At 37.0% G+C, this 25,965-nt stretch overlaps 1 protein-coding gene across 1 annotated transcript; it reads right to left on the reverse strand.

The window, feature by feature from the left end:
* Positions 1-540: 540 nt before the first annotated feature.
* On the reverse strand, positions 541-7,272 carry LOC121431554 (S-crystallin SL11-like). The gene is made up of 5 exons (XM_041629070.1): positions 6,724-7,272; positions 4,382-4,477; positions 3,368-3,483; positions 2,164-2,277; positions 541-867 (listed from the first exon to the last, which is right to left on the reverse strand). Exons 1-5 carry the CDS (start codon positions 6,866-6,868, stop codon positions 703-705), a joined length of 636 nt encoding a protein of 211 aa, XP_041485004.1. The 5' UTR covers positions 6,869-7,272; the 3' UTR covers positions 541-702.
* Positions 7,273-25,965: the final 18,693 nt, after the last annotated feature.

Here is a 25,965-nt window from a genome sequence, read left to right on the forward strand (position 1 = left end):
GGGGAGAGAGAGACTTATGATTATAGGTTGAGAGGTAGGTATAAGACAACTGACAACTGGGATTAGATTTCACACGTGAATCTTGAATCATTGCTGTAGTGATGATCGCAAATCATCTTTAGAATCATTGGATCTTTCACACGAAAAATTCTAACCGTAATTTGAGTGAAACTTAACTGGAACTCATCTCCGGAAGCTTTCGTGATTCCAGTTTGGTTTCACACGTGCTAAAAAAAAATCGTCATTAGCCTTGTTTTTCACTGGAATCATCATTCAAATTACGATTTTTTTACCGTGTGAAAGGGCGGTTAGAAAAAATGGGACAGGACTAGTCTTCTATACCATTTTGACAGTGCATTTAATATTACACAGAGTTTGATGAAGAGAGATTAGAGTCACTCTATACTGCGTCTGCTTCATAGTGGTATCTCTATGTTAAAAGCTCTTCATAACAAAGAAACCTTTTTGAAAATCAGTTAATTAAACGGCATTTTGCAATATTTTGTCCAGTCTTAAGACGATTTTTTTTGTGCTGTCCCGGTCAATCAACATTCGATAATGACCTCTAATCTATAATCCAGTGTGTGTTGACGGGCATTTTCAATATATCATGAGCGTTGCACAAAGCGTCTGGGAAATGGATGATAAGATGGCGGCGACTTAAGCCCTCTTGGACCCCGGGAACGTTTCTCTCTTCCTACTTTAGTACTGAGTGTCTGGCCTCTTTGCAAGCCAAGCAGCTATCTTTGGTTCCGACCTCATTTTGTCCTCAAACGCCCTCAACGTCGGATACTTGTCAATCAGCGCAGGCATGTGTTTGAAGAGCCCGTCAAAGAAATTGAAGATGGCAATATCGGCAAGGGTCATCTGGAGCAAAAAATGATACGATTCTTATGGGGTGAAAGTGTATAAAAATGCAATCAATGCCATAATAATTCTCCGTCAAGTAGGCATATTTAATGCTTTTTTGCAAGCAAACTTGAGCAAACCAAATGACATGTATATTGTCAATTATCTAGAAAACTTTGAATGGCCATTTTGAGTTTGCGTTCATGATCGAATTGCTTATTTCTGAGTTGATCTAACAATATAAACCTACATTACACGATAATTGATAATTATTATGCCTGCATACAGAATGCGTAATACTTTGCACTCTTGTTGTTCAGTCACTCACAGGTCATCGAGTTAAGAAGGGCGTGAAATGTCTTTCAGAATCATGGTACCGTTTCACAAAGACTTGTTATAATGACAAACGCGTGATTTCTTTAACGCGTTTACCATCAGCCAATCACAATGATGCACTTCAGTAGCTTTAAACCGTTATAGCAAGTCTGTTATTATACAAGTGTTATGAAACGACCACTCGGGCCCCGTTTTACAAAGAGTTGCAATAGATCCGATCACTGACCTCAACTCGGGCCTCAACTATGGAAGGCCAGCGATGCCAACATCTAAAGTGTACCAAAAAAAAATATTTTCTAGAGAATGTATATTCTTACATTGTTGTAAGAATAAACATTATCTTGAAAATTTCATTGTTTTCTTGAAAATTCAGTTCTTTTCTTTGTTCACAAGGGAAATTTTTGAAATTTCCTGTAAAAAACAATACGACATTGATGGATATAGTTGAGGTTGATAAGATTAATCGGAACTCTATGTAAGACGGGGCCCTAAGGTATGGGGGAGACCGACATGTCTGGTGATTGGTAAGACAACGATAAGATATGGGGGGCGAGATGGCCCTCTCCCATAGGAAGTTGTACACTCGAGGGGGGAGGGGAAGGGTTCGCTCCTACATGACTTCATCCCCTAGATCACCGATTGTTCTTCTAATTCGAATAAGCAGCCGAGCCAAAGCCCCCATATCCTAAGGCCTAAGATTGGTTACCATGTGACCTAGAGGAAAATAAGCGCTACGGGCATATATATATACATTTTCTATTTTGATCTTACAGTACTGATGGTATGTTTTAAAAAGTAAATTTGTTTAAAGGTGGGAGTCGGGGGAGGAAGAGTCAAGTAAAATTTACAAAAAATAGCATGCATTTGTTATTCATGACCAACTTAAACTTGATAACTTTAATGTGTCTCGTCAGGAGCCTCAGACCACCCGGCAACGGTACCTAAACCGTTAAACTTGACAATCACACTCGAACTTACTGCATCTCCAACGAAGTACCCTTTTTCTAGCTCGCTTTGCTTCTCCAGAACCCTCGCCATGGCGGTGAGAATGGTCACAGAATCTTTCTCAATGAAGGACTTTTCCAACTCAGCCTTAAAAATAATGAAAATTGAATTATTGTTAAAATACAAATTAAAGCACAAAATATCAAATGGTATAAGCAAGTCACAATCGAGGAGATGGATGGCGTCCATGTGCTGTCCATGTTTTAATTTTTATTCACAGTCATAAATGTACTGGATTTTTTTAATTAGCGGGATAAAGTATAGCATGATTACAGGATACGTCTGCCTGTGCAATGGTTGACTAGAAATTGCAATGAACCTATGACCGTAGTTACCAAACTAATTTATTTGATTTAAACTTCGATTTATAATCGCAAGCATATCATATTTTCAGTGCAGTAGAATATGAATTTTAATACAATTAATGCAATAATACAGTTAGAGGGAGAATCTTGTTATATTGACAATATTCTTAATGGAAATATCCCTCTAACTTGACAGTGTAGTTAAAAAAAAACAACACACGTCACTAGACCTTATTCGGTATGGCAAAAAAGGCGCATCCCACTCAGCATCTGAATTGAAACTGGACGTAGATGGCGCACGTTTACTCCAAAAGAAGTTGTGTAAAAGTTGAGCGGTCGTTTGTTGCTTTAAATAATGTCGAGCTCATAATTCCACACGTACAGCAACCTAACAATATCGCGACAATGTTCTTGCCGTGTTGGGCTATCTCAACCAACACTAAGCCTACAACAAAAAATTGTGGTGATGATATACATAGTGGACCACATCCGTCATCTTACAACGGTGTTAAAGTTTTGGTGTTAGCTCAACACCCATGGATGTTATAACAATACCTTTAGTTGTCGTTACTTTAAACACTGTTTGGTGTTTTGTAGAAACTTTAGGGTATAATTTCAATGTGTGGTCCTCTTGGAAATGTATTGTTTTTTTTTCTGTATTCTTCAGGCAGTGTGATCTCTTCAGTACATGAATACTACGTTATGTACAACGAGAAAGCCCTGTATTGAAATGAAAAAAAAAAACAATACACACAGATATATATGTATATAAACATAAATCCCTGTATACAATTGGTGTCAGTATTAACGCAACTCTTTTCCAGTGTACTAATATTCCTTTTTCTTTGGGTTAAAATGAATTTTTTTTTTACTTTCTTAGTTGTGTCACTTTCGAAGTAGATCTTCATGAGATAGGTGACCAGGTCCCGGATGCTCTCGCACGCGACGTCGATGCGCGCAGTTTCTCCGTCATCTTTACCATACAGACCTAAAAGAAGAAAAAAAATCCCTTTAGTTATTATCCTTAAAGGCGACCGCACACTTTTCGATTAGTCTGCGACCCGATTTCAGAATAGAAATGTAATAGAATTTGATGCTAATATTGAGACTTGGAATATCTCACTGTGTAATGTTCTAAATCATCGTACGAATACCTATGTTCAAATCTGTGACTATGCTATCATCCTTCTTAGAATAAAAGCGAATTTAATATCTAGTCGTAATAACGTCATAGCAGTCGTACGATTGGCTACGATTTGAAACTAATTTGGCCTTCACTCCAAAATAAAGGCTTGCAATCTTTCAAAATGGAGTATCCTTTCAATTAATTTTAACCTCAAATAAAATGAGATGTTCCATTCACATTTTCAGAAAATGAGCAAAATGCGTTTCGTTCCAAAATCGGATCGCGAACAGTCGCAAGGTGTGCGGTGGCCTGAAGAAATACCCCAACATGAAGTCTTATTATTTTGTAGATGTTGGAACGAATTGACTACTCCAAAGTTGATTCAAGCACGACATTGTATATAATGGTATAGTTGGTGTCACAAAAAAAAAACGCGTGGAATCTTATCTTTTGACTGATGATACACTGTAGTTATTTCACTGCACGTATTCATCTGCTCGCTATAAATGACACGGGAAAACATTTTCCCCACCATAATGAAATTTTACATTTTAAAATGTCACTTGCAGCCTTGAGTAACTGCGCCATCTACGACGAAGTTCCGATTAGGCTTGCAGCTTCGCAAGTGAACAATGATATGAACGCTTGAAGACATGTACATTTTGCTGGAGGGTGAAGAAAAATATCTTATGAGAGAAATTGTGTTTTTTTTCAGTCAATGCAATTCTTTTTTATTAAAAGGGGGAAGAGGAATTATTACCGAATTTTTTGGCGAGATACCTCTCAATGGCATGGCTCTGTGGAAGCGGGGGATGATCATCTATTACCAAGACCGGGAGCTGACCAAGAGGGAACTCTGAAAAATAAATCAAAAAATTCAGAACATCTCAATATTAGGGAGATTATAGAGTTATGATTCACATTTACTCAGTGTGTACGCGACGCGAGTCTCTATATTGTTTCCTTGGTAGTTGGTTACTTACCAGTTTGGCTTTTACCAGCAAAACGTTGTCTTGCCGAGTTCCTACGGGAGTTGCCATAAACAGAAACAGAAACAGAATTTTTTTTGAAAGTTGCAATACAATAGGCGTCTGATATTTTCTTGGCATGAAAGGCGTGGGTTAAAATTGATTCCGGGTGTCTTTGATGTGGTATAAAAATGAAGCCATGACAAAATCAGGCCTATATCATTATTTAGTGTTTCAAAATAGTAAAATGCAAAAAGACACCATCTTAAGTTCATCACATACACTGATATGTGTCGTAGCATTCTTCTCTTAGCAAGAGATCTCGTAAATGATGATTTTTCAGTGACAGATATCTAGAAAATGTCCAAAGGATTTTTGTTATGGTTCTTGAGCTTTTTTTATCCATATGATTTAATACATCATGAATCAAAGTTTAGTATTTCTTTATTATCTTCAAGACCTTTCCAATGTGAACCTACGTCGTTAAATGTCGTGTAAATTTAAAACTATTTCTTAAGAGAACAATGACAGAGTGAAGATCAGAAAATGCGCAATGAAGTGATGTTGTTTTATAAATATTGGCCTTGAACGCCGAATAAACAAAGTTAGACTGTCTTTTCTTTGTATAAAGGAATTCAAACATTGATTTACAGAATATAAATAGACAGTCTGCGCTTGAAGTCTGGAAAAATTGGATGATTGATTATGCACTGACAGACAGTTAACAAAATTCAATTTCTGGGGCCCCGTCTAACAAAGAGTTGTGATTGATCCGATCAATCACAGTCATGGAAGGCCGGCAACGTCAAAATCTAAAAATGCATGTTTGCTCAAAATATTTTCTAGATAAGAGGTATAATCATGCATTTACTGTTCTCTTGTAAATTCAGTGTGCTTCTCGTTATTTCCATAGGACACCATGCAAATTTCCTGGAGAAAGAGTTATGACATTGTTGGATTTCCATATAGCGGAACGGATCAATCGTAAGTCCGTGTAAGGCGGAACCCTGGTGTTGGTCAGAATCATATATATGCGTAGTAAGGTATTGTATGAACATTCGAAATCTCACATGAGTTGCGTGTGGTAGTTTTGTTTTATATCCTAGGCATAGCTAGCGTCGAGATCAATTTATAGAGAGAAACATATTTGAAAAAAAATTAGAAATTTCATCAAACTGTTCTGTTTCTGTTAATGGTAACTCCCATAGGAACTCGGTAGGACATGCAGCTTTAACTAATAGTTATATTTTAAGTTTCACTTCAAAAATACGTTATATGAACAACGCAGGTTGTATGCAAACGAGAGAATTACTGACATCACATATTCAACTTTGTGTAAACACCCGTAATTTCATCTTATCATATTCCATTAAAAGCTTCTTTATTATCGAATAAAACTATGTATTTTACTATGTCATATATGATATACATATTATAAAATGATGAGAGTCTGACTCCATTTATTCAATCTCTCATTTTCTATCCACCTTTGTTGTTAAAAAAATATTTTGATAGACTAAACGAAGCTTATAGACTAAATGAAGCTTATATAAATCTAAGTAAAACCCGAAACCGCAAGCCGAAAACATTTTCTGCTTTCATCCTTGATATCGCCTTTGTGAGACGCCCTCTTTTAGTGCGTCAAAATTCTGCGTCACCCTCAACAGTAGTGGTACAAAGTTAGCCCGCAGTATAATTTCAAGCTTGATCAATGAACAGTATTACAAGCATATGCGTTCTGTGTTCACCATGCTTTAATATAAAATCACATCTTTGAATGTTGAGTTACAATCTTGCAATATCAGCTAACGCAATGGCGTATTTTCCTTCAGCAACAAATTTATCCACACTATGCTGCACTCGACCCAGGTGAGGTGAATGGGTTACCGGCAGGAATAACTCCTTGCCTGCACTGACCACCGGTGATGGCAGCTCGAGCTAAAGCCGGGGTAATAATAGCAGCGCTTTGTATCCTCTTGCAAAAAAAATCGCTTTATAAATCCAGCTATTAATATTATTATTATTAAAACATTGCGCGAGCCACTGACGCAACGGTACAGTGTATTTCGAGTACATTACACTTTGTTCTGCACCAGACAAAGTTTGTCGAGCTTGGAAAATATCATATACTCACTCGTTACATCCTCTTTTATAGCTTTGAACTCGTCTTGCGTCAGCCGACAGTCTTCGTACTCGACTCCGGCTTGGGCGAATAGGAGCCGGGCGCACTCGGCTCGGGCACGGTAGTTAAAGTAGATCAGCTTGTACTTGGTAGGCATGGTGGCGGTGTGTGCAATCGGCGATGTTGTCTGGGAGTCGTTCACTCGTCTCTGTCTTTAACTCGATATGCGCTTGTCGAAGGGCTACAATCGGAAGAAGTACTGGCAAAAAAGGGGCGTGTATAACAGGCCTTTATGTGGAAAGTAGGATAAACAAAGTCTGGGTTTTCCTTACCGTATAAGCTCAAAAATCATGAAATAAGAAATCGAGTATGACTGTGTATATTTTTATCTGATTCATATCGAACATATCGCGGTATTAAGCAAACACATCTTTTAACACCGTAGAACGTGACGATGGTATTCAGACAGTCGAGTATTATCGACAGGTGACATTGACAATGTATACTCATGCGTGCAATGTATATCAAGGATATCATACAAAATCTACCATGATGCTCGAGGGTCTAGCTAGAACTATTCATAGCGAAGAATGCTTTATTTTATGATCTAAATATTCTCGATATTTTCAAACACTACCAATATTTGATAGGAGTATTTATGCACGATTTAATTAATAATCGGTTGCCACATAGTTTTATTGATTATTTTTCATTTATAGATCATCCTTACAATACAAGAAATAGAGAAAAGCGAAATGTTAATCTTGAGAAAAATAATACCAATTTGGGAAAACAATCAATTTCATTTTCTGGTCCTACTTTATGGAATCTCCTGCCAAGTAATATTAGAAACACCCCCAGTCGTAAGACATTTAGCAAATCGTTAAAATTAATGCTACTGGAAGATTATAATTAATTTGATATGGTAAAATACTGCCTGAAAACAAATAATTCTATGTAAAGAATTTGTGAATAATTAAGACGTTTGTTTTTTTTCTTGTAAATAGTGTAAATATGTTCACTGAAAATGATCGAAACTTTCTGCAACATTAATAAGTAGAATTAGTATTGAATTAGTTGTACAATATTGAGATTTAGTTAAATTTATTGTTTAAACTATGATAATGACATTATTTGGGGTTAACCTCGATTAGCATCTTGCTATTATGTTAGCTCCAATTACCAAATGTTTTGATGATATGACTTGTGATGTACTATTCCTTGTAATTGTACCTGACAGTAATATTTGGTAATAAATTCAATTCAAGAATGCCCTTCTCACGAGGGCCAAAGTCCCGAGGGAGAATCGTCATGGAAAGGAACAAATTTTATAAACCAATGATCCTTTAGAAAGGAAATTAATACGTATAAATCTGTCCTACAAAGTCTGCAATATTACCAATTCTACCATCAAGATATAGGCCTATTAATATCAGACCTCAGCTCCCTGGATTAGACTTGATTTATCAAAGCAAATATTGAATCAACAAATTTACATTATGACTGTACCTCAAATGATGGTTCGATCTATCTTAAAGGTCAAGTCCACCCCAGAAAAATGTTGATTTGAATAAATAGAGAAAAATCAAACTAGCAGAACGCTGAAATTTTCATCAAAATCGGATGTAGAATAAGAAAGTTATGACATTTCAAAGTTTCACTTATTTTTCACAAAACAGTGATATGCACAACTCAGTGACATGCAATTGAGAGAGTCGATGATGTCCCTCACTAACTATTTCTTTTGTTTTTTATTGTTTGAATTATACAATATTTCATTTTTTACAGATATGACGATAAGGACCAACTTGACTGAACCATATAGTATTAAACAATGCTAATTCCACATGTTCAGGGAGGAATTAATTGTTGTTTCACTTGACATTGAGTAGAAAATTTGAATATTTCATATAATAAAATACAAAAGAAATAGTGAGTGGATGACGTCATCAGTCTCCTCATTTGCATACCGACCAGGATGCGCATATAACTGTTTTGTGCGAAACTTTAAAATGTCATAACTTTCTCATTTTACCTCCGATTTCGATGATATTTTCAATGTTGTGCTTGTTGGATTTTTCTCTTTTTATTCAAATCAACTTTTTGTTGGGGTGGACTTGTCCTTTAAGATGATGTCACTCTGTCGTACAGATGGAAGGGGGGGGGGTGGCTTGTGCGCCATGTTTCACGACCAAGAAAGAAGGAGAAAAGAAAGAGAAATTAAAGGAAAATGGTGAAATAAAATTCTATTTTTATGAATATTACATCAAAATCTATCATAAAATAAGATTTTGTATTATACTTTAAAAAAATATTGGGTAATTTTTTTACCACCACGAGGGTAATTGCGTGTCCAACCGGTTTTGGGCAGTTACCCAATGCGGGAAGCAGTTTGTCCAGTAAGGTTAAAAAAATAAGCAGCAATCACCTCAGAATGGGTAAAATTTTAATCACACTGGATATATAAAAAAATGCCCCATAGAAAATTCTAATGTGGGTTGAACACAATTTTAATACCCTCATGAAGCACTTTTACCCAATATTTGTTTAGAGTGTACAATGGTAAAACATTTTGCTCGCATGCTTTGCTCTCTCGCAGTTTATGTTAATAGAAATTTTACCCAATATGCCATGTCTATACCCCCTTTAAATGTTTTGGTTCACTGTACGCCACAGGATAATGTGTGTTTACGTGTCCATCGTGTGATTATTGGCAAATTATCTGGACCTTGTATCGCATTTAGATATCAAAGGTCTTTTAGGAATGAAACTTGCTGTTGGGAAAGGGTAAAATCATAGATTTTACATGCACATCAGAGGTAGCTGACGAAATAGATTTTTCTCCAAAAAAAAAAAATCACCTTCCTGAGTGCAACGCCATTATACAACAACTAAACATTAAAAAGTCGGGCTTTACTGCCTCGTTCATGAGTTTTCAGAAATCAAATTGATTAGGAATATCTAGTCTTAACTCCGGACTATATCATTAAAAAACAACAACACAGAATTTATACTAGCTCTGATTTTCTGCTTTCGAAGTGATTCTCCGTAAATTCCTTATTGTGCAAAGATTGAGATCAAAAGGGTATCTAACCGAGAATTTACTCCGATCTATCTCACCATAATTATATTACTATGAATTTAATCAGCATAGAATATATTTATACATTATACTGCAGAGGGGTAAATTGCCAATTTGTCCACTGCCAACTCGTCCACTCACCACATGGTCTACCTTCTTTTAGTCTAATGCCATTCCGTCCATCAACATTTCGTCTACCAACCATTTGGTCCAATAACCATTCGGTCCAATCATCACTTCGTCTAATAACCAGTTGGTCTAATACCCATTTTCTTTTCAGTCATTTTGCACAATTAACACTTTACTTTAATTAGACCAAATGGGGTATTGACTAAATGACTACTGGACCAACTGGTTATTAGACGGAATGGCATTATACTAAATGAAAATAGACCGTGTGGTGAGTGGACGACCTGATAGTAGACGGGTTGGCAATTAGACGAATTGGCATTAGACGAACTTGAAATAAACCCTGCAGAGGAAATTGATTGTGGTTATTGTCTTTCAAGGGGCAATTTTATGCTGCTCTTACCCGAAATGGTTATCACATTTTTTTTGCTATTGAAGATGGGCAGTTGTTCAGTAATATTTTTTTATTATTACTATTATCATTTATTCTAATTTGTGTCACCTTTTCGTTGTTACGTTTGATATTTTGTATAGCCTCCTTTCAAACTGTCTTCCGTCTCTCCTTTATACTATAGTTTTGTAATGTTGTCTCTAAGTTACGTATTAAAACTAAGTTACAGGGGCTTGCATCCCATACAAGCTTTGCTTTTCTTGGCAAGCCCCTCCGTTCTGTTTTATATAGTTATTAGTCAAAGTTACTTTAGTTCTCATTGTTTATACCTTCTAATTCTTATGCATTATTCCGATTGATATTGTACTTTAAATTTGACTATGTATTGTTACTTTGATTTTGTTGTGCTTTGTGAACGGAAAATGAATTAATCTAAATCTAAATCTAAAATCTAATCTTGTTTGAGACCATGGTTACCAAGTCTCCTAACAACTTTTTTAGCCCTTATTTTTTTTCCACATCACCTCTCTTCAGTGTTGTAGTCAAGGCTCTAACCTCCAAGGCCAAGGCCAATGCCAAGGCTTTAATACCCAAGGCCAAGGCTTCAATAACCAAGGCTGAGGCCAAGGCCAAGGCATTTCAATTGTACAATACATGGGGAAAAAATTAGACAACAATGCTTAGGCGGCATACATGACACACAGGACCAATGTATAAAAGGTGTGAGCGAGCAAAATTTTTGACCCTTGTACATTTAAAACGAAAATAATTTCATGATAGATCATGTAGATTTAGACATAAAAACATTTAATTATTGTTCTAGGCGATTCACATTGCAATAATTATTATTACCAAGGTGATCTGATCCTGGCATGCCCATTCTCAACATATGTCTTTCTCCTCTACCTGGTACAGGGGAGGCAGAATGTATTTTTTTTTTTTGGGGGGGGAGGTCAAAGCCAAAAATGCACTTACAATATAAGTCAAAATGAGAATTTTGGTGCAGTTCAGCAAAACTTTTATAAGGGATTTCTAATTGATAAGACAGATATTTTGATTTAGGCTTTAATTTCCCGCTATAGAAAGCATAGCGAGCAAGTGGTTTTGAAAAAAAAAATCAATTTTGAAGTTGTAAAACTTGATTTTGGGTCAATTATGGTGCTAATCACTGTTAAAAGGGCATCCTTGCGAGATGTTGTAATAAGATGTAATAAGAAATGAAATTTAAATATTTTGAGCTGTTTTTGTAATCATGAAAAAGGTGTGCATCTTACTAAACAAATTAACGCGAGCACAAAACACAAGCTGAAATTTTTACTGACCAGAAAAGGAAGCTGTTCTGGACTGCATTTAGTGACTCATAAATAGGATACATAACTTACCAATCAAATAATGCGAGCGCAAAGCGCGAGCTCAAAAATTTGTAATATTTCGACCTAAAAACTAGACATTCTAAGCATTTTTTTTTGTGTAAATTGAATGCGAACCTTACTTAACAATAATTTATGCAAGCACAATCCAAAATTTGTTGATTTTGAAACCTACAATTTTGCTCTGTATGCCATGCTTGGCCCCTCAAAATTTTTGGCTCATCATGCCATTGATGCCATAGCCCATTTGGAAATGACGAAATTGAAGTTTGTGTTCAAGTTTACCGAATCTTTTCAGAATATCATTAAGACTTAAAACATTCTTGTTGGTCAAAGAAAATAATACAAGGAAAACCTAATGGAATAGAAATCAACCTTGTTATCATTCTTTAGAGTAAGCTATTTTTAAAGTATGAAAATTGTTGTCAAAATTGCAGTCAGATCTGTCAGAATTATTCCTGTCATAAAATCAGTATAATCAGTGGCGTACCGTGGGTCAGGGCATTGGGGGGCACCAGCAAAAACTGGAACTGCCTAGTGAGCTCGCAAAGCGCGCCCAGTTGCCAGGTATACTGACCTAATAGAGATAATTTTATAAGGACAGTGCCAATAAACGGACATGTATCTCACTAGTCAAATAATGCGAGCGCGAAGCGCGAGCTTAAAATTTTTGATATTCAAACCTAAAAAGGGACATTACAATCAATCTTTTTTAATCATGATACGTACCTGTCTCGCTAAATAATGCGAGCGCGAAGCGCGTACTGAAATTTTTGTAAATATTGACCCCAAACAGGAAGATTTTAAGGACTATATTTTAGGAATCTTTTATCTATTAAGATTATACACATCTCACCATAGTCATTTAATGGGAGTGCCAATAAGCGCTTGCTGATTTTGTTAGAATTACATCTAAACATGCACATAAAGCACTTGTAATCATGATTAACATACCCATCTCACTAATCAAATCTTGCGAGCGCAAAGCGCGAGCTGAAAATTTAGGAAATTCAGACCTGAAGAGTGGCATTTTAAGGCTTGTTTGTAGGAATTCAAGAACACCTTACGTAGTTCACTAACCAAATGATGCGAGCGCGAGCTGAAAATTTTTGATATTCAGATCAGAAAACAGAAAAAGAGACATTTTAAGGACTCATTCTAGGAATTGATAGAGACCAGACATCTTTCACCAATCCACTACTGCGAACGTAAGCACGGACAGGAAATGTTTTATATTAAGACCTTAAAATGGGACAATCACTTAAAGTATTCATGAAAAAGAAGCATACTATTGTTCATGTAAAAGAATAACTCGAAGTGCGAGGAAATATATTTGGTAGTTTGGTGTATATTGACTTGAAAACGGGAGGTTTTAGTATAACAGGATTATATATCTCGGTAAACAGACAATGGGAGCACCAGGAACAATGAAGACATATATGCCTGAGCCAATTATGTTTCATTTATATGAAAAAAATGTTGCTTATGTAATGTAACATAACATAATTATGACATTATAATGAACATTAATGTCTTCTTTCCCACTACGTTTCTCTTCCTTTCTCCCTCTTTTCCTCCTTTTTTCTTAGTCAGCCGATAGGGTGGGGGGGCATGGGGGCACGTGCCCCCATGCCCCCCTGTAATTACGCCACTGACTATAATCCTAATCCTAATCATTATCATTATTAATATTGTCATTATCCTTATTAGTCATGATTACATCATATTACCAATAAATAATATTAATTTTCATCATTTCTCTTTGTTACATAATTATGTGATGATAATTGCAATTGATGGCACTGCTAAGTACACTTACTGCTTCTGCTGCGGCTGACTGGTAGTGTTTAGTGTCATTAGATGTACAGAACAATTGAAACATTTATAATTACTTTTATAAAACAAATGAAAGTACAAAATACAAAATGCCTTGAAAAAGCCTTGAAATTTCAAGGCTCAAAATCCTCAAGGCCAAGGCCAAGGCCCTCTCAAGGCCAAGGCTTTGAAAAAATAGGCCTTAAGGCCAAGGCCGAGCATCAAGGCACTACAACACCACCTCTCTTCCACTTTACCAACTATCCACATGAAAATAAACTTTTCGTGAATCCGTCCATAGGTGGCGGTATAACTGAGTGTCCATTATTTCACATGACTTGTTGCGATTGCACGCTTGACGCTTTCATTCAATTTCGAGAAGCGCTTCTATAATGCAGTATGTCTCCCTATAAAAATTTAAAGAAAGGAATTATAAATTCCACGATTTTAAGACCTTAATCATGATTATCCTTAAACATCTAACATTGAAAAAAAGCATGTCATTAGCATAAGACATGTTGATTATCTTATTATAGGTGAATTTGTGGGAATGTGGGGGTTCAAAATTTGATCGATAATAATTATCCACAAGGTATGAGCGATTTCAATTCATGTTTCAATGCCAACATGATTGGAGTTCTGAAGAGACCGTAGAGCTTTCATAATGTTTATCCTTGAGATTACGAGCTGAGATGAGGGAAGAAGATGAGGATAGAATGACTCACATCCACCTCCTCTTCAAACCCTCTACTTCACATTATCATCTCAAGCGAGGAATCATTTGACCTTGACCATGACCTTGGGGATTCAACTACCGCCTCGAGGGAGACAAAGAGAAAGAAATAAATAAATAAAAACAAATGAGACATCATGAAAAGAAAATAAAGCCATCATTAAACTCATCTCGTGTATCTTCTGATTCGTCTAATCATGTAACGTATCAATAAGGGGGAGGCGGGGGGCACTTGCCTTCCTTCCCATTTAAACATCGTTTATTCATTCAACTTTTTTGTTCGTATTATTATATTTCATTTGAAGAATAGATGCGTTGGCTCTCATCGCTTGCATATTTTTTTTAATCTGGCATTTACGTACCTGCTGCAAAGAAAAAAATATGCTTATGTAGTAACCGTGTATAATATGCTTATAGTAGCCATACATCACCAACAGTCTTTTTCACATTTAAAGTATTTTTACCAGACCAAGATAAATTAAGATAAATTAAGATAATAAAGTAAGATAAATTACCCCCTCATCAGTAAATGCACCCCCCCCTCTCTCTCTCTTTCTCTGTTTGTCTCTGCGAGCCTATGTCTCTCTCTATCCTCTTTCTCTTCATACATTTCTTTATTCCCCTTTCCCATGATGCAAAACAGTTTTTAATGATCTTGTCATCCTGAATAAATATATTTGAATAATTGACCAATTTTTTTTTCTTAGACGGCACTGGGCCCTGTATGTTAACTCCTTTAATCTTCTTGACCCCCCCTCCATCTCCCGCTTAATTACGTCATTCATCAAATGACGACTCCCATACACTTGACTATCTTCACGACCCTAGTGTACATTATGACCGTATTGCATTTTAATTATCATACTCATCTCGTGTATGCCCCATGTTGTATGAAGATGATGAATGAGGCATCCCAGAAATGAGAGGCTTAACTCACCGCATCTCTGACAAATCCATCTGTAATGTAACCGGTCTTGCGGAACAGGAGAACCCTCATACCTCAGTCACATTTCGCCTCTCGTGTCCGTACGGCGAGTCGAAAACAGCCGTTTTATTCATTTTTACTCAAATCGCCTATAGGTAGCTGATACAAAAATGTTAAAACGGCTGTTTTCAATTCGCCTTACGGTCGCCGTAGAGTAAATGTGCCTGATGTGTTAACGTTCAGTCATACCGGCAAAATCGACTCCAGGGCCCCGTCTTACAAAGAGTTGCGATTGATCCAATCAACCACAACTATGGAAAGCCAGCATCTTCAACATCTAAAAATGCATGTTTGTTCTATTTTTTTCTAGATGTATTGTATATTCATGCATCCATCGTGATCGTGTCGATTTCTTGAAAATTCAGTGTGCTTCTTTTTGTTTACAATGGATATTCCCTGTAGTAATTATTATGACACTGATGGATTTCCATATAGTTGAAGTTGATCGGATCAATCGTATACTATTTATTAACTCTCTGTAAAGGTAGGTTTACACCTGAACCAAATCAGCTGCGAATCCATCCGAATACAGGTATTCGGGTGGTTTCGGGAGTATTCGGTTCTCCCTCCGCGAATGCGAGGAAATTCGGGAGGGATTCGGGAACATTCAAATCCACCGAAACCATCCGAAACAGGGATCATCATCATCATCACGGTCACCACTACATGCCACCACCTTCGTAATCATCATCAAAATCATCAGTACAGTCATTTAAACAATCATCATCAATATGATGACGGCGATGATGATTATCATCACCGTCGTCGTCGTCGTCACATCATTATTACCATCCCTCCCTCATCATCAACAACGGCACGGTAGCGTCAACCATAGCAGCACATCTCCGGAATGTTGTTCACGGTTCACGGACATCGATAGCGGGGGTCTGTGATCTTGTTTTTGTTTTTGTCTCCAGTGTGTCGTTGCCTGAGCCCTGATCAATGATCACGTGACTAGCGACGGTGATGACATGCTAATCAATCATCTCGACCGAATAGAAGAGGAAGGCGAACGAGAGGACGTCGGGGGAGAGGTCGACGAAAGGGGAAACATATACATTATCATATAGACAGCATAGGGGCATCGGCATCTACGTTTCAGGAAGTATTTTACAAGGGATTTTACTGACTCATTAATTTTTACTCTCAGCCAATTAGATGCAATGATTTCAAAAGCGTAAAGAAGAGCAAAGGGAATAATCTTTCTGAGAAAATTACTATAGATTAAAAAAATGCATGCCGATTGCAAATGGTATACTCTTACACAATAATACCAAGCTCTTCCTCTTTCCCGTTTTAACTGTTTATTCTTATTTAAAATAAATCACTTATAAAATGCTGATTTGCAGGGTGCCACCCCCCCCCCCCCTCTTCTTGAGGTCAGTGAACTTCGTTTCTTTCATGTTACTTGTCCTAGTACTTTGCGATCGTTGCGCAATCTGACGCACGCACATACTCGTCTGCCTACCACGGACCACTGATCTCTCCCCTATCAGTGCCACGGACAAGTGCCTTCTCGATCGACGAGCGGTCACTTCGGTAGAAACTTTGGACCAATCAAAAAGCTGCAATTCGTTCTTAGACCGGTGAGGGCGGTCCATTCTTGCTGCAGGTTTATTACTTCTTTCAGGTCCAAAGTCCGACCTGGGGCCTGTTGCATAAAACTTTTTACCTGAGAAAACTCTGGTAAAAACTGAAAACTAAGGTTAGTCTGATTTCTGCCATTGACTTTAACACAGGGCAAAAACTCCGGTAAAAACAACCTGAGTTTTCTCAGGTAAAAAGTTTTATGCAACGGGCCCCTGGCCAAACCCTTGCATGCCACACAGTCATGACAGTGACGAGCATTAGCATAGTTTCGATTTCAGCTCAGTGGCGGATCTGGGGGAGGGGGGGTTAAAGCATCCCTCGGGCCTCTTGAACCTCCTTTTCTATTTTTTTTTGCTAGTCAAATTTCTCGTTCCCAAAATGACTGTCATTAGTAGAATACTAACCAGTATAGTAGTACAGACATGTTAACATTTGAATGAAATATTTTCCACTACTGATTCATTATACACGTGCAGTATAATAATGAGCTTTATATCCTTTTTATTAATATATATGAGAGGATGCTTTATAAAAAGAAATAGAATAAGGACCCTGTAAAAAAACTTTAGCTGAATAAAGAGGAAATTCAGTCAGCCAAATATTATCAATACAACCCTTCAAACCAATGATTATAGTAAGTTTATAACAATATGAATAATAGAAAAAATGTGTAAAGTATTTCAACTAAAGTATTCCTTTCCATTTTATTTTGATTATCTTTTCATCACATTGAAATAACATTGATTTATCTACACTGTAAAAATGAAGTGCTAATATCATAGCAAATACATTGCTTGTATAGTGACTGCACTACGAGTGCTGATTTTCTAGTTCAAATTTAAACTAGAAAATGAGCACTCGTAGTGCAGTCACAATACAAGCACGGTAAGTGCTAAATTAGCACTTCATTTTTACAGTGTATGGGCCTGACATAAGTAATGGATACTTTTCACGATAACATTTTACTATTATGGTAGTGATAATATTTCTGCCTATTTCTTCTCACATTTATTTTCATACACGCTATATGTATTCCGAGAAGCGCTTGTCATTATTCCCTGTTAGCGTCAAGTTCGCTCCCCGGGACGTGGGACTGAGTAGCCCAGCCAACATCAGATACTCACGACTGCTTCATTATTTTGGCTGAATAAACACTCGTTATGAAATAAGATCTCTTCAAACTAGCGAGGTAAATATCGATGTCCCAGACGAATGAACGAACGATGGAAAGAAAATTGTCTGGAAAGAGGAGGGGAGGAAAGAGAGAACGGCACGGTAAAGAATGAACGACGAAGAGTGAAGAAGTGAAGTAGAAGATATATAAATGGAGAGACATTCTACGAAAATTGAGTAAAACGGGAAGAACAAGGACTTTGTCAATTAATGGTCAGTTATTTCTCTATAATATGTATAAGGTCGAACGGTAGATTAGATTACGCAGATTTTACTCTGGCTGAGTAAACTTTCGTTATGAAACAAGATCTCTTCAAACTAGCGAGGTAAATATCAGTGTCCCAGACGAATGAACGAACGATGGAAAGAAAATTGTCTGGGAAAAATGGAGAGGAGAAAGATGGAAAGATTGTCTGGGAAGGAGAGGAGAAGAGGAGAAGAGGAAGAAAGGGACGGGAAAGAGCGGAAGCCTGGGGCTACCAGTAAAGTATTAATACATAGCGTACTGGAGTGGAAAGATATGTATTACATGAACAGAGAACTGGAGTGAAAACAAGAAGAAAATAAATTCATACGTTTTCGGTCAGTTAATTCTAAAATTTGTTCGGTATAGCGAGCGAGATATATTTTAAAATCATATAACTATAATTATGCATGATATAGGTAGGTGGGTGGGTAGGTAGGTAGTTAGTTAGTTAGATAGATAGATATATAGATAGATAGAGAGATACAGATGGATGCATTTTCAACTCGCATCAAATAATTAAAAATGATATCTAAAGCGGGGGGGGGGGCTGACCATGCAAAATTCACAATCAGATGGTCATTTTTTCAGTTCTTTGTACCCGGTTTGGGAAAAAAGTGGGGATGAAACCCTCAAGCCCACTCCCGATTCTGCGACCCCTGATCTATAGGCATTATTGAAAGAAAAAAAAAGATACATAACATTTTCCCTAAACGATATTTGCGTCATTTCGTAAAAAAATATGTATAACAGTCCACGTCCATGTTGTCTGCGCGTTTTCAAGCACAATATTATACCCTTTTAAAGCTTTTTTTTGAGGGAAAACCGATATCGCTCATGCGCACTCCCCTATATGTAATGAAATGCCTGAATGCAAATACAAATGCAAACCGTTCTGTACAAGACGAGCGCTTGCATGCTTAACCCGGTTATAATTGTCTTATTTCTGCCCCCTTTTTTTAAGGAAGGACAATAAATAACGCAGAAATTGGGGTAAAGGACTAAACACTGCTGAGTCGCGCCTGTTGCATCTCCTGTATGATTATCATGTATTAATAGGCCGTATTATTTGGTTTCAGTTTGCATGTGTGAAAGAAATGAAATGCGCTAACAGTGATTCATGGATTTGTGAAATCATTCGTAAAATACGAATTGAATCGTGGGGTAGAGGTAGTGTCACCTGGGGGAGATGCGCACAAAGAAAAGAGGGGCCAAGGTGGAGTGAAGGGAAAAGGAGAAGAGAGTATTAAAAGAGAGAGGGGAGAGAGAGAGAGAGAGAGGGAGAAAGAGAAAGAAAGAAAGGAAGGAAGGAAGGAAGGAAAGAAAGAAAGAAAGAAAGAAAGAAAGAAAGAAAGAAAGAGGGGAGGAGGGGAGGGATGGAAATTGGGGGTTCTGTCTACAGATCCTCTGATATATATAAGAGACACCCTTTCATTTTTTGCTATTAAAAGAGAGATAGAGAGAAAGAAAGAAAGAAAGAAAGAAAGAGAAAGAAAGAGGAAAGGGAATGGAATGGGGTTGGGGTAGATAGAGAGTGTCGATTTCGGAGGAAAATGAAAGGGGGTAGATACTAGTAATGGAATGCGGGAGGGGTCCAGATTAATATTTGGTTATAGGGCATGAAATCACTCTAAGCGATAAAGAATTAATGAAAATAAAAAGGTCTATGTAATATTTGATATCCTCAGTTATTCATTGGAATCCCATTTTTACACGAATTTATATATTTTTTTCTTCATTTCATGATTCGATACTGTCCTCAGAGGATAGCAAGAGCGACCTTGCACAGCCTTGCCATCCATGATTCAGAAATTAGCCGTATACCTTCATTGTTCATCTGGCAAATCGACTTCTCCAAGTCACTTCAATGACTCATTCACGACACTAAACATCTATGCAAATTACCCTTCTGGTTAGGGTCAGTAAGTATGACGCATCCATTCATTTGCATATCCATCTTTGAAAGCCGTAGCAGACGACACTGGCGTGCTGTCGTGTATGCACGCGTGTTCTATATTAGCTTTCCCTTTTTTAAGGCCACCGCGCTATTCGGCTGGCCTACGAAGAAAGGGCATTTTGAATATCTTAAAACATTTTCCAATGAAAAGAACCTATAGAGTAATCTTATATCAGCTTCATGATAACTATCAGAATTCTAATTTAGACATTTTAAATAATCGCGAGTCCTTGGTTGGCAGTAATGTCCAGATTTGCTATTAAAAATCGTACCCAATCGGACGATTGCTATGACGTCATCACGATTATGAATTGAATTCGTATTTATACCTATGAAGAAGAATGCAATAGCCATACATTTTTTTTTTCATTTTAGTATTCAATTGACGATTCATAAGGACTTTCATTATGATGTAATCGTCTCATCGAGTGTTTTTGTGTGTGTTCATATTGATGTTGTTTTGACGAGTGAAGGCCGAGGTAGGCCCAAGCACATTAGTATTATTAATTTTGTAATATCATCAGCATTTGTCCTTCATACGATATGGCGAGTCAAGAGAGTGTGTCATTAACTTCTAATTTTTTCCCCATTAATGGTAAGGGCCTATATATGACATTATACATCATAAGTATAGACCAGTTCGTAGTTACTTCATGGGCAATTTTGGTCAAATGACCTTTCATTTCTTTCATCATGATAGGCAGATTTCAAAGCAAGATATTACGTAAGCTTGCCTTACATAGCAGGATGATGAAATTGAATAGACCAGGTGACTAGAATAGCACACCAATGAACCCTCAATGAAGGTATTTGTTGCATTCCTACTTTGAATGCATATCTTAGCCTGTTGCACAATGTACTTGACAAACTGTGAAATACCAGTCGTTCGTGGAAGCATTGTTGTTTTATGTGGATGTAAATGAAAACGACAATTCAAAAGAATAATCAAGACATCAAAGCTGGTGCTTATCTCATTAGATTTTAAAGCACCATGTCACTTTAGTACAAATGACCTTCTTCTGATCATGCGTAGAATATTTTGATCATGCGCAGAAAGGAACTACGAACTGGCTTATTCACCAATATGTTTTTGGTATAAACGGTTGTATATTATTTCTGATTTGTTTAACTATCAATTAATTCTATATATTTGTGTATCATGATAATGTTTCTATATGCAACATAACATACTATCAACACATTACCAAAAAACATCCACCGTTACCATTATCAACAACAACAAAACTGTGGGGGTCCGTCCCCCCACCTCAAATTTAGGGGGGTTGGGAAGACAGGACCCCCCTCGCTTCCGCCGCCTATGATTATTATATATTTTTAATGAACTTTCTATGAACTTTATAAGCTCGTGAGGTAAATCGAGTCTCCTCTTTGGAAATGGAAAAATTACTGGTTAACGATTTTTCACCATACGGTAAATAATTTCTGAAAGAGGAAATAAATCACTTTTGTCAATATCAGCTCTCACTTCCCCCATCTCTCTTTCTCTTAGATTTATTCTTTTCGTCACCTTTCTGTTTTGTTTCCTCATTCGCTTCATCTCTATCAGTTGTGAGACTTTATAGGCCTACACGCAGATGGTCGAAACACAGGTCCGTATTCTGAAGTCGGGTTTAATTTAAACTCTGGTTTTAAGTTGGGGTTTAACTATGGAAAGCCAGCTGTTACATAAATCTCTAACAGTAGAGGTTCAATGTATCAGCTCTGTTGACTCCTAAAACATTATTACCTGCCTGGGAATGATAAGTATGACAGTTGTCTACACCATCAAAGAATTAGAAAAGAGCACAGTAAACATGAGAAGCATTCACTGTAAACAAAATTTTGAAACGTTTGGCTTCCCATAATTTTAGCACAGAGTTCGACCATGGACTAAGTTAAACCCGACTTCAGAATACGGGCCATACAGTTTCATTCAATAGGCCTATCATAATCTATATTTACTTGGCTTTACATTGTATTTTTTACTCTTCCTTGTTATTGCTATGACTCTAAAGCATTTTTTATAGGCGTTGGCTTTAGGATTTTTTTAGATATTACTTTGTGTTATGGTTACAATATTGCATTTATGTCCAAATTTTGTTATCGCTCCTTTGTTATAAAGTTCAAACTTGTTCATGTACTTTCACGTTATATTGTGATTATAAATGCAGAAACTCCTGCAAAAAATGAGAAAGCTTTTTTTTTATTTCACGCATAATCATTATTTGCGGTAACAAAAAGGTGAATACTAGATCTGCTTTATCAGACCACCTCTTATTCAATTGAAACTGAGATCCACCCCCCCCCCCCCAAGAAAAAGGTAGGCATGAAATCAGAAAAAAAGGAGGAGTCAATGTCCTCAGTTTATTTAAGGGGCGTGGAGAGATAAGGAGGGGGTGGGGGCTAAAATTGAATTCTATATTTTCAACGTAATACACTGATGGTTTAATGGAATTGACTCTTCATCAATATCGAACTTGTGATACTTTGAGAGCAAAAAGCAAATGATACATATCAAACAATGTACTTAAAACGGCGCCTTTATTCGCTTATTGTACTAGGATTAATGGCGGTTTGCTATGCATTTCATGCACGCATACACAAGAATGCTTTCTGCTTTCTATACTCATAGAGATGTATCTGCATGGCTCCGTACCGTACGAATCCCGCTGCGCGCGCTCAAAATCATCATTGCACATCAATGACATATGCACAGCATTGTGTACGTAGCAGACAACGCATCTTCGTCTGACGAGCGCGCGCTCTGATGCCCTCCTCCAGACCTCATCCTCCTCCACACACACCCAAACACACCGGCTAGCTATCCGCGAAGCATACGGTGTGTTTTCTTTCTCCACCTCCACGAGAAAGATCAAAATCCACCATAAAACTCCACTTTCATCTCCTAATACGGATAATAAATGCACGGATAACTGCCCGGGTGATACCAAGTGCTTGCATCCTGGTTCGGCGCCGATAGAGAGGTGGTGAATTTTAGGGAGGATTTTGGAAGAAGAGCATCTCATTGAAGATGAGGATTTTGTCTGTAGGAGTGCTGATGGCGATGGTGCTTGCGTGTGCGGTAGAGGCGCGCCCTAAAAGGCATCGTCCACATCGTCACAATAAGGTAGGATAAATACATCCCTTTAGTGTTTAATGCATTAGTTTTTTTACCGTGTGAAATTAGAAAATGTACAGTGTATAAATACAAGTGAAAATGTTTACATCGTATGAGTATGTAAAAACAACTGTATGAATTACTTTATTAGACTACATTTACATGATAATAACTGCACTGTTTTCTCTATGTAGATATCGTTATACACCATGATATTTGCTATGATGTATTTAATGTACACTTGATATTGTCATCGCAATAAATACTCGGGTTAAATTTGGGAAGTCGTACAAACATGACAAACAGTAATTTATATTGCATTGAAATATTGAATAGACCATTCGTGCGCGGACATCATAAGCTGAATTGTATTAAGTACATGTAGAAATAAAATATTGCATATTTTAATGGAAGGCTTTTATTATAGTAGGAACACTACGCCATATTAACAATTGCAATGCAACTTATAATTACCTTATGATGCCGCTATAAAATTAGCTATCAAATACTAACATCTATAGTATAGCCTTATATTCATCACTCATAAACGAGGGAATTCCCTGCATGCATATACTAATCCTTATTTGTGTAAAAGAGTATAATCACAAAAGATCCCATGCCAAATGTTTTCTCAATCATCTTTTGGCATTTAGATAATTTGAGAGAACGGTCTTTAAGCATTCAGTCCAGAATTAATTTTATTCATGCACCAGAAGGCAACGATGCAAAGCCCGCATGCATGACAAAAACATAATTATTTTAGAGTAGTTGACATACTCGCTACGGCATCATGATCTTATTGTTAGTAAACCTATATATATGTTTATTATTCAATACGCTAATTGAATAATATTTTCAGCTTGGTTCAGAAAATAACAGACATGTAACTGCGTAAAAATATATTTCAGGGATACTAAAGTTCTCTCCTTGCTAATCGATTCACATTTAATAATATTTTCAGCTTGGTTCAGAAAATAACACACATGTAACTGTGTAAAAATATCTATCAGGGACACTAGAGTTCTCTCCTTGCTAATCGATTCACATTTGGAGAGGATGTTGTAACCAAGTGGGGATGATGATTGGGAGGGGGTCGTAAGGAGTTATTGATGGGGCTATATGGGCACATCTTTTCACATACAATAACTTCTCATGAGTGCACACCTTCTCTACCTTATACCTATTCTCATATTCGTCTCAATGGTCTCCTTTTCCTTCTTCCTATCGTTCAGTCTCCTTCTTCTCCCTTTTCCGTTTTTTTTCTTCCTCCTCCTCTTCCTCCTCTTCTTCTTCTTCTCCTCCTTCTTTTTTTTCTTCTTCTTCTTTCTCTTCTTCTTCTTTATAATCATAGTTACAATCATCCTTCGACATTTGAATGATAAAATGTTGGCTGCCCTTGTTAACCATGTCAACCAGTGCTTTTTGCTGTAAACATTGGCAACAAAAATACCATTGTATATCATTGAACATGATCTTAAGTCAATATAAAAAGTCAAATTACGGCTACAGATCTGCAAATAAAATGACAGGGTAAAAACCATGACCGAAACATGTGACTCATAACCTCACTGTATTGTTCTCGGCAACTCATTGTTTTCTTTGATACCTATAGTGTAACTGTTTATTCTTCTGACGTTCTGAAATAATAACAAACGATGTCAATGGTACCAAAGCAATTATGAAAATGAAGAACACATAATGGTATTTCATTGCCTGAATATTTAGCTCATTAAAAATGATATAGACGCGACACAAAGACAATTTCTCTGGCAATTGTCGAGTCTTCCTGTCTATCATATACCCTGTAAAACTAAACGCTGAATTTTAAGAGTGTAGAATATCTTATAATGTTCGTTTAATTTGATCAATTCAGTCTCCTTGAATGTGTTTATTAGGGCCATGGCGAAGAGTTTATTGCCACGTTTAGCTAGAATATAATGTATCAATTAATTAGGTCATTAATACTCGATGGTAATACATGTCATGATCATAGTCACAATAGTGGCGCCTGGGAAAGTGCAATCCTTGAAGCACTGTTGTAAAGGGTTGCCAAGTTCGCTCTATAAAAGTATAGCCTATAATATTTTAAGACTTATTTCTGTCGGGTATCATTTTGCCATTACCCCAGGCTTTTTTCAAGACCAAGAGCGGATTCAGGCGGGGTGGACAAAACAGTATCTTTCGACGAGTTCTTTGTGTGAGAGAGAATTTTCGACTCGAAAAGTGCATTAAATAATAATAACATTTGACCTCCTTTTTATCCTACCTCAGGCATAGTGTGAACGGATATGAAATAACACAACTGCGACATGGATTCGAACCATTACACGCTTAGAACAAATTAGTCAAATTGACTAGACCTGTAGTCAGCTGGGTGCAACTGATATGTCTGGTCACATTTCTGACACATATTCTAGTCAGAAATAACTATGTTCTAGTAAAATACCACTAGAAATTTGCCAAATGTGACTAGAATAACAGTTGCACCTAGCTGGCCCTCTTAATTAGTCATTTTTGACTATTTTTTTAGAGTGTACATTGTGGTTCACACCGGACCCACATCCAATCGACCCTTGGTCATTGGCTTTGCCCATTGATATGTTCAGGGGTTCAATCCACTCCGACCCATACGCAATCGTCATTTTTATCAATGACAATTATGTATGA

The sequence above is a fragment of the Lytechinus variegatus genome, chromosome 18, assembly GCF_018143015.1.
Source record: "Lytechinus variegatus isolate NC3 chromosome 18, Lvar_3.0, whole genome shotgun sequence".
Classification (NCBI taxonomy): domain Eukaryota; kingdom Metazoa; phylum Echinodermata; class Echinoidea; order Temnopleuroida; family Toxopneustidae; genus Lytechinus; species Lytechinus variegatus.